Source organism: Protopterus annectens, chromosome 3.part1 (assembly GCF_019279795.1).
Source record: "Protopterus annectens isolate FY-2018-M chromosome 3.part1, PAN1.0, whole genome shotgun sequence".
Taxonomy (NCBI): domain Eukaryota; kingdom Metazoa; phylum Chordata; order Ceratodontiformes; family Protopteridae; genus Protopterus; species Protopterus annectens.
The window spans coordinates 1,665,279,565-1,665,290,317 of NC_056732.1; the positions used below are offsets into that span (position 1 = coordinate 1,665,279,565).

At 39.3% G+C, this 10,753-nt stretch overlaps 1 protein-coding gene across 1 annotated transcript; it reads left to right on the forward strand.

Moving 5' to 3' along the window:
* Window positions 1-248: 248 nt before the first annotated feature.
* Window positions 249-1,887, forward strand: LOC122797830 (stress protein DDR48-like). The gene is made up of 2 exons (XM_044066353.1): window positions 249-1,193; window positions 1,297-1,887. Exons 1-2 carry the CDS (start codon window positions 249-251, stop codon window positions 1,885-1,887), a joined length of 1,536 nt encoding a protein of 511 aa, XP_043922288.1.
* The last annotated feature ends 8,866 nt before the right edge of the window (window positions 1,888-10,753 follow it).

The following is a 10,753-nucleotide window of genomic DNA, read 5'->3' on the forward strand; positions in this document are numbered from 1 at the left end:
ATGTGGTCACTTAGAGTATTAGGGAAGAAAATGGCAGAAATTATTTTGTTTGGGGAGCTGGTCAGAAGCCAGTTTATAGTTGAAGTTCTAGTTGCAGTTTTATTCTATCTGGTGAGAGTAGAGATAAGTTGTGTAAACCCATATAAGTTTATGGCATTTGTGTGGTTGTCATTGTCTATTGTTTGCCAACCAGTGTTCAAGTCTCCTAATATTATAGCTTCTTGTGTGATATTTGTTGAAGCCCAGAAATGAAATTCTTCAGCATCACATATGGTGCTGCAAAAGATAAGAATGAAGTAGGGACAATAAAAGATAAGACTGAAGTAGGGACAACAAAAGATAAGAATGATGTAGGGACAACAAAAGATAAGACTGAAGTAGGGACAAAAGTAGGGACAACAAAAGATAAGAATGAAGTAGGGACAACAAAAGATAAGACTGAAGTAGGAACAACAAAAGATAAGAATGAAGTGGGGACAACAAAAGATAAGAATGAAGTAGGGACAACAAAAGATAAGAATGAAGTAGGGACAACAAACGATAAGAATGAAGTAGTGACAACAAAAGATAAGAATGAAGTAGGGACAACAAAAGATAAGAATGAAGCAGGGACAACAAAAGATAAGAATGAAGTGGGGACAACAAAAGATAAGAATGAAGTAGGGACAACAAAAGATAAGACTGAAGTAGGGACAACAAAAGATAAGACTGAAGTAGGGACAACAAAAGATAAGAATGAAGCAGGGACAACAAAAGATAAGAATGAAGCAGGGACAACAAAAGATAAGAATGAAGCAGGGACAACAAATGATAAGAATGAAGCAGGGACAACAAAAGATAAGAATGAAGTAGGGACAACAAACAATAACAATGAAGTAGTGACAACAAAAGATAAGAATGAAGTAGGGACAACAAACAATAAGAAGGAAGTAGGGACAAAAAATGATAAGAATGAAGTAGGGACAACAAAAGATAAGAATGAAGTAGTGACAACAAAAGATAATGAAGTAGGGACAACAAACAATAAGAATGAAGTAGGGACAACAAACGATAAGAATGAAGTAGTGACAACAAAAGATAATGAAGTAGGGACAACAAACAATAAGAATGAAGTAGGGACAAAAAACAATAAGAATGAAGTAGGGACAACAAAAGATAAGAATGAAGTAGGGACAACAAACGATAAGACTGAAGTAGGGACAACAAAAGATAAGACTGAAGTAGGGACAACAAAAGATAGGAATGAAGTAGTGACAACAAAAAGATAATACTGAAGTAGGGACAACAAAAGATAAGACTGAAGTAGGGACAACAAAAGATAAGAATGAAGTAGGGACAACAAAAGATAAGAATGAAGTAGGGACAACAAAAGATAAGAAAGAAGTAGGGACAACAAAAGATAAAAATGAAGTGGGGACAACAAAAGATAAGAATGAAGTAGGGACAACAAAAGATAAGAACGAAGTAGGGACAACAAATGATAAGAATGAAGTAGGGACAACAAAAGATAAGAATGCAGTAGGGACAACAAAAGATAAGAATGAAGTAGGGACAACAAACGATAAGAATGAAGTAGGGACAACAAAAGATAAGAATGAAGTAGGGACAACAAATGATAAGAATGAAGTAGGGTCAACAAATGATAAGAATGAAGTAGGGACAACAAAAGAAAAGAATGAAGTAGGGACAACAAACAATAAGAATGAAGTAGGGACAACAAAAGATAAGAATAAAGTAGGGACAACAAAAGATAACAATGAAGTAGGGACAACAAATGATAAGAATGAAGTAGGGACAACAAAAGATAAGAATGAAGTAGGGATAACAAACGATAATAATGAAGTAGGGACAACACGCTTTAATAACATGAAAGATGTTTTCCTTTAATTCCTGGATCCGGTTATTCTCCTCCTCTCACATTGCTGCGGGTCCCCCTACTTGGGTTGGTACTATGACTCTGCAGGGATTCCTGCCATGAACTCACTTTAGGGTGGGATCCAATAGCTTAGATTCACCTATGTGCCCACCTTCGAATTAGTTCATTTCTTGGTTTGGAACTAACCAAAGACTTTGTGATTTTTTTCTGTGCCATTCAGGGAACCTCCTGAGCTGACAATTGTTGGTATATGAATGGCCTATAAATAGCAATCTTTTTCCTGGAGCATTTCTGTACATTGGTATTCAGTAGAGTAATACCCAGAATGCTGATTTGCCAGGAAGACAAATTAACTGTGAGCTGTTTCTTGGTAGGAAACACCCTGCCAGTTTAAAAAATAAGGCTTCTCAGAGTGAGAGAGGTGATAAGTGTTGACCCCATTCATGTGCTTGGGATACCTCCCGTATGTCTGTCCTAAGTAATTAATACAAATAAATATGAGTGTGCCTTGGGTATCATTTTCAGTGAGAATTCCCCCACTATCAAAAATATTATCACTAACAAATGGATACTTTAAAGTGGAATTAAATTATTATGTAGGTTGTAGGCCTACAGCATATTTTTATTAACAAAAGAGGTAAGACACATAAAACACATTTTTGAATTAGCTCCATTCAATAACAGAAAGATCAGGCTAACAGGAACGGGGGAATTACAGTTGTGGTGTCTGCAACAATGTAGATTTATGAGCATTAATCACCACATTGTGGACCTTGTTGGTCAGAGAATCAGAAGAGAAGGCAATTTGAAATGTTTGACAGCTAATCTTATTACTGTGGTACAGTGTACAACCTTGATGTGCTCTGACAGCAAAAATGCCTAAAAAGTTAAACCAAAGGCTATATGAACATTAGAGAGGTATTAGTAAAATGATAAATGGAATGTTCTAAGCAAATGTAGCAAGGTATGTAACTCTACAATTAAATTTTCATGGATTTAGAAAGAATACCAGCAGACATGGTACGAGCTGAGTTAAACAGGCCCTGTTTCTGAGATACGGTATTTTCTGATTCAGAGACACACTAGCCGCAATGAGTAAAGACTTCATTACTGACTCATTTTCAAACTACTAGGATTGCAGATCAGCACTTTCCTGTGATACTTAACACTGTCAGCCCATAATTCCATTCGCATAGGCACAGGCAACCCCAATTAACCCCAAACACATTCACACATACACACCACCATAGCTGGCCTTACGCATAGGCCAGCTAGGCAACCACCTAGGGCGCTGCTGTAGCAGGGGCACTTTCCAGTAATCTGGATGTTGCAGCTAGATCAGGATGGGAGAACCTGTTGGTACTGGGGGTGTCGCTGTGGAGATCTTTTGCCTAGGGCACCAGTTGACCCAAGGCCGGCTCTGCACATCTGATATCACTTACTTGTCCCATAGTTGACGGAACATCTCTGAGGTCTCCTCTTACATGTTCACTGTCCTTGTAAAGCAAGGATGATTGCATTCAGTCATTAATGATGCCAGACATTAGAGTTTCAGAATTCATATCCTTCAGTAACTGCATGCTAATGTAAACGTTGTTATTCTAGTGATTTTCTAAGAGTGCAAGAGTAATAGCTGAAACCTGTATGTCTTTCTCTCACCATTAGTTTTGTCTTTGTCTGAATTTCTTATGCTATTTGGGCTAATAAGAGGTTCTCATCTCTTCATCTGTCCTGTAGTGTGCATTCTACCACCCATCTCAGGAACTTCATCTCCTTCACCTCCAGCCTCCTCAACTGCTCAGCCTTCACTGTCCGGGTTTCTGCACCACACAGTAGAACTGGTAGCACCACTGTTTTGTGCACCTTACTTTTCAGCTTCCTTGACAATATTCTGTCACACATTACCCGTGACAGTCTGTTGGCTGCAGCCCCTTTAGTTCTAGTTTTGACCTCCTCATTCAGGCTTCCCTTCTCCATAACTACCCTTCTCAGATACCTGAAGCTGTTAACTTGTTCCACTCTTTTTCCCTCTATCTCATTTCAAAGCCTCTTCTGATTTCCCCCATTTGTTGCTATTATAACTACCTTATCTCTACTCGGTTTCAACCAGTGATAAGCTCTTGTTCACAGCCTGCTATTAATGCCACATTGTCTGCATACAGCAGCTTTCTTGATCTGTCCCCACCAACCTTTTTGCTAATGTAGTTCATCACCGTTATGAGCAACAGAGGGTGCACAGCTGAACTCTGATGCATACCCACTCCAACTGGGTACCCCTCTGCTCTTCCGAACAATGTTTGCACTTCTGTTATTGGGTCCTTGTAGATAGACTACACTAAATCTACCAGTGTTTCTGGGACTTCAGACAATCGCAGGACTGTCCAAATCAATTTTCTTCTAACCTTTTTATATGCTTTTTCCAAGTCTAGGAATGCCTAGCTGAACTTCCACATCTCTAGCATCTTCTCATCTATCTATCTTACAGCAAACATCAGGTCAGTTGTGCTGCATCCTGATATGAACTGCTGATCTCCCATCTTACTTTGTACTATTCTACATATTCATTTATCAATTACCCTCTCCCGAACTTTCCTGCGATGTGACTGGAGTTTGCTAACTCTACACTGCCCACAGTTGTGAATGTCCCCTTTGTTACTGCCTCTACACTGCCCACAGTTGTGAATGTCCCCTTTGTTACTGCCTCTACACTGCCCACAGTTGTGAATGTACCTTTTGTTACTGCCTGTACACTGCCCACAGTTGTGAATGTCCCCTTTGTTACTGCCTCTACACTGCCCACAGTTGTGAATATCCCTTTTGTTACTGCCTCTACACTGCCCACAGTTGTGAATGTCCCTTTTGTTACTGCCTCTACACTGGCCACAGTTGTGAACATCACTTTTGTTACTGCCTTTAAACTGCCCATAGTTGTGAATGTCCCCTTTTGTTATGCCTCTGCACTGCCCACAGCTGTGAATGTCCCTTTTATTACTGCCTCTACACTGCCCACAGTTGTGAATGTCCCTTTTGTTACTGCCTCTACACTGCCCACAGTTGTGAATGTCCCTTTTGTTACTGCCTCTAGACTGTCTACAGTTGTGAATGTCCCCTTTTGTTACTGCCTCTACACTGCCCACAGTTGTGAATGTCCCCTTTGTTACTGCCTGTACACTGCCCAGTTGTGAATGTCCCTTTTGTTACTGCCTCTACACTGCCCACAATTGTGAATGACACTTTTGTTCCTAAATACTGGCACTGGTATACTTGTTCTCCAGTCATCCAAGATACATGCATCTCTCCATACTGTTATGGATACCCTCTAGAAGAATTTCCCTTATAACTCACCCAACATCTTGATCATATCTGCTGTGACCTCTTTTGAGTCTGCGGCTTTCTCTGACTTATGAGCTATTCAACTTTTCCATCATCATAGGCTATGTCTGGAGCAGTACAGCTTCTGTAGGGTTTTCTTCATTAATAAGCTATTGGAAGTGCTTCTTCTATCTGCCTTTGTTGTCTTGTAGACAAGTGAGCAGGTAATTGCTGGCATTGTTTATGAAGGGTGTCTGATGGTTACCTTCTTTATCGTCATGTCTTTGCCTTGCAACTTGATACAGTTTCTTTGCGCCATCTACTGGCTTATTTTCCAGAAGCTAGTAGAATGCCTGTGATTTCTTGTTCTTTGTTACTGCAACTGCTCTTTTAGCTTCTTTGTTAACCAACTAATGTTCCTTTCTTTGCCTGCTCTGGCTTTTCTACCTCTAACTTTTCCCTGCACTCCTATCTTTTGATGACTTCCAGCACCAGTTTTCCTTGTGTACCTTATTTCCATACCTAACTTGGATGCACAACTGTTCTGTAGTCCTCACAAATGTTGTTTTGAGGTGCTGTCATTCTTCTTCAACTCCTCCTATTTTATCTTCTTCCTCTGGTCCTAGATCCCTGACTGTTTGCTTGAACTCTTGTACTTTCCTCAGCCTAGTCTTTGTTGACCTTAGAGCTTTCTCTGACCACTGTTTGTAGCTGACTGTGGCAACCAGTGGTTTATTTAGTGATCTGTCTGTTTCACTGGGTATGAGGGTATGAATTTGCAATTGATCTCCTTTCTTTACTATGAGGAAGTCAGCCTGACTTGCATGTTGGCCACTATTCTATGTGATCTTGTGATTGTCTCTCTTGCCGATCCATGTGCTGGCCACTATCAAGCCATTTGCAAGACAGAAGTCTAGAATGGCCACTACTTCTTTATTCCTTTTGCCCCACGTATGTGGACCTAAGCAGTCATCACATCCTGTTCTGTCTGTCCCAAAATATGCATTTAGGTCAGTCCCCTATTAGCAACACTAACTCATATTGTCCTGCTTTGCAAGACAGAAGTCTAGAATGGCCACTACTTCTTTATTCCTTTTGCCCCACGTATGTGGACCTAAGCAGTCATCACATCCTGTTCTGTCTGTCCCAAAATATGCATTTAGGTCAGTCCCCTATTAGCAACACTAACTCATGTTGTCCTGCTTTATCTAGTAGGTCCTACAACTGCGACCTGAGTACACTCTTTTCCTCACTATCATTACCCTGCTGTGGGGCTTAGGCTGTAATTATGAATCGTGTCCTATCCTTAGACAGAAGTCTGATTGCCATTAATCTATCACTAACTCTGATGACATCCCTCATTGTCTTCTTAAAATTCTCCCTTTCCATAATTCTCACATAATTTCTAGCCTGTCTTCCTCCTGTAGTAGACTCTGGATCCCAAGCCATGTGGCTTTGCTACACTGCCCTTCCATCTTGTCTCCTGGATATAGAGGATGACTAACCTTCTCCTTAACATCATGTCAGCCACTTCCGAGCTGCTTCCTGTCAATGAACCCATATTTAACATAACAATCCTTAGTTGCCATTTGGCAGGTTGATTGGTTTTACACCCAGCTTTTGCTCAACAGAGCTATCTCCAGTAACCTGAGCTGGGTAAGTGGACACCAGCCAGTCAGTGGCTTACTGAACCAGGGCTGCTGGCACACAGAGTTACTTAGTTGTGTAAATTGTGATGGGTGGAGAAAAATATTAACTGTTGAAAGACATCAGTCACCCACTGATTCCAATGGAAACAGATGTGGTGCCGTTAAGTTCAGTGAAGTGCAGCAGAGATATAGGAGTGAGTTACTAAATGTAAGTGCATGAAATTGTGTGTATATGTCTATAGTCATAAATGAAGTCAGATGAATGTGTATATGAGATTGCTTGTCTGCCTGGGTGGTCACATGAGAGTGTGGATATGGGTGTGTGTGTGTGTGTGTGTGTGTGTGTGTGTGTGTGTGTGTGTGTGTGTGTGTGTGTGTGTGTGTGTGTGTGTGTGCACATGAGAACATGTGTGTTTATAAATGGGTGAATGGTGTCTATAACATACCTCTAAACTTCTTAGCACAATAAATCTGGAGAAAACCTAAAATGATGAGGGGACAAAGGCCCAAAAAATGGGACACATTTTAAATATTGCTCTTATAAACTTAAAAAGTTAGAAACAATAACACTCTCAGTTCCTAAAGCACGATGTACCCAGCACAAAAGGCACCAGTGAACACTCAGTGTCAGGTAGATAGTTCAAAATTTATTGCACAAAACAACGTTGAGCGCAACTTTAAGGAAAATACCACACTTGGTGTATGATTCGTGGGACTTCCTTGGTAGATTACAACCAGAGTGAGCAAAAGGGGTCGAATGGTTAGTGACTATTGATGTCATTGACCTATTTTCAAATATACCCAAAGAAGAAGGTCTGATAAGGTTTCATGAAAGCATGCACAGTCTTGGGGTGACATCTGAAGAGAAAAATGTATTGCTTTTGGAGTTTATGGAGACTGTCTTAGCACATAATTATATTTACCATGAAGGGGAATACCACCAGCAGATTAAGGGAGTAGCGATGGGGGCAGCCTGTGCCCCCATATATGCTAACCTGGTGGTATTTGACTGGGAAAAGGAATATGTCTTCAAATCAGAGTGGTACAAGTATGTCACATGTTACCTTCGGTTTTTGGATGATATATTTTTATTGTGGAAGGGTAACAGAGTTAGACCAATTTTGTATGTACTTAAACTCGTGTAGTGAGAACTTTAAATTTACCTTCAATAAGGACAGGGTTACCATTCCTTACTTGGACGTGAGAATAAGTATACAGGATGGGAAATTTAAATCAAATATATATAGGAAAAACACATTCAGTAATTCCTATCTGCACTATTCAAGTAGCCATCCATGGGCCCAAAAAAGAAATATTATAAAGGGGCAATGCATCCGGGTGGCTCGGATGACATTTCATGTTAATGAAGTTGAGGAGGAAATGAGGAAGGTAAAGGAGTTTTTTAGGGAGAGGGGATACCCTATGGATTTGATAGAGGATGTAAGCGAATATGTGATGAAGGAATGGGGAACCAAGTATAAGCCCCTTTTGGGGAATAGGTGTGGTACAGAGAAAGTAATTGAGGTTAAAACAGCTGATATAGACATAGATAGTAGTAAATTCAGGAGGGCTTGTATTTTACAGCATTCTACATATAGTAGAGATATAAAAGATATTGGGAAGAGGAATTGGAAAGTGTTAAATGCTGATAGTGATGTATTGAGAATAGTAGGGAAGGAGCCCAAATTTCGTCTACAAGAATGGTTCTAACATGAAATGTCTACTGGAAAGGAAGTATGACATGAATATAAGTAATGTATGTAAGGGAACAAAAAAATGTGGGACCTGTCAGCAATGTCAATACATTTATGAAGGTACAACTGTATTCTTACAAAACTATAATAAAGTTAAAATTAGTTTTAGCAAAGGGAATTGTAGGACAAAAAATCTAGTGTACTTGACTATGTGTACCAACTGTCCGTGTTTTTACGTGGGCAAGACAACTAGATGCCTACGTAATAGAATTTATGATCATTATTATAGTATTAGGAAAAAAGATGAGAATAATGCCCTTTGGAAACACTTGAAAGACAATAACGAATGCTCGAAGTTTAAATTTGGCATTTTGGAACAGGTAAAGGACAATGTGAGAGGGGGTGATACAAAAAAGGTAGTCAGTGATAGAGAAGTTAGGTGGCAAATCAGACTCAATGCCTCTGAGTACCCGGGAATAAATGATCATATTTCCATTTAACCAATTTTGGACAATTCTGGGTAATTATAGGCAGATGAGCATGATATGATAAAAGGTGCAGTCATACAATGTATGTTTTATTAAATGGACATGTATTGTGGAAATGTCAAACTAATATATGTGCAATATATATAGAGCTTTATAAGTTTGGTATGTTTGTATATTAATGCATAGTATGCATGTTTATAGGTTTGTATGTCCAAAAGTTTTTGTAAAAACATAGGGGAAGGTAATGGAGGTTTTAAGTGAGTGTTTTAGCACTTTTAATTGATTTTTTAATATTAGATTACTACGTCAGGTGTTTTGAATGAGTCATGTGATGTGTGAAGTATATAAAAGTGGCTTGAGTGTAACTAGCAGTGTTCTGATGAAGTCACGGAGTGATGAAAGCGCTTAACGTTGTTTTGTGCAATAAATTTTGAACTATCTACCTGACGCTGAGTGTTCACTGGTGCCTTTCGTGCTGGGTACATCGTGCTTTAGGAACTGAGAGTGTTATTGTTTCTATTTTTGTGGACTGTTCCTAGTGTTTGGATTTAAACTTAAAAAGTTGCTAGAATAGCAGAATTTGTATTGGCATACATTTTCTGAAGGATATGAAGTTTGAAACTCAAATCTATATTGTTATTTAGTGACTTCAATACTCAGTGATTTGCCAGAAAACCACACATTTTATGAGGAGCAGGCCAAAAATATAAGGCAAAAAATGTGGACATTCTGCAAAAATCTGGACAGTTGAAAGGTATGGTCCATAACTCTGATCGAGTGGGGAGTTTGCTTACTATTGAGGGGATGTGTGTGTGTGTGTGTGTGTGTGTGTGTGTGTGTGTGTGTGTGTGTGATCACAGAGGGGGTGCCTGTGCCAATGCAATGCATGGGCCTCCAGGAAAAACACTACCACTGTCATGGCTCTGACACCATCAGCTGTAAAAAAAGTAAGATTCTGAGACATGTTAATGACTAATGAGGTTTTCCATAGTACGGGCCACAGCTTTTCTGAATTGCATTTCCCACCAATTGCATTAAATTGACTTACTTGTGGTGGACAATTTACATGACTGGTAGGATTCTTTGGGAATCCCTGCCATAGTTTGGCAGTGGTCCTTTGTATTGCCTTGAGCGTTATCACAAAATTCTGTTTGAGTCTGTTTGGTATTACTGTGCTTTTTTTCTCCAAAACACAATAAAACTAAAGGTGGAAGCAAATGCAGATATTTTCATATTTAATACAAGGAAGCAGTGACCAAAGGATAATTTTGTTTTGTACACCAGGAAGGAATTTGCTAATCAAAGAATTTTAATCCTCAAATTATTTTCATAATATATGAGAAGTTCAAATGGTTGCTGACTGTAATTCTAAGACTTGCAAGTACAAGTTCTGAAATTATGAAAATAAAACTATGAAATTACAGGAGAACAGCAAATGTTGAATGTCGCTGGTCTCCTTTAAAGTTGCTTTGTGCAGGAGAACAAGACCCCCTGCACCTCTCAATGTGGGTAGCAAGCCCCCCCATTTCAATACCACTGTGTGTGATAGAAAAGATAAAGGGAATAGTCCCAGAAACAGCAATTTCAGACTTTGTGTGTGTAAGTAGGCATTTTTGTTTTGTTGTTCTCATTATTGCAAAACTATCAAGTGTTGAAGTATCAAACTTTTACCAGTACAGTGTCTCTGATAGCGAAAACGGCATTCTAATGGGTTAAGAGAGAAGGATCATCATC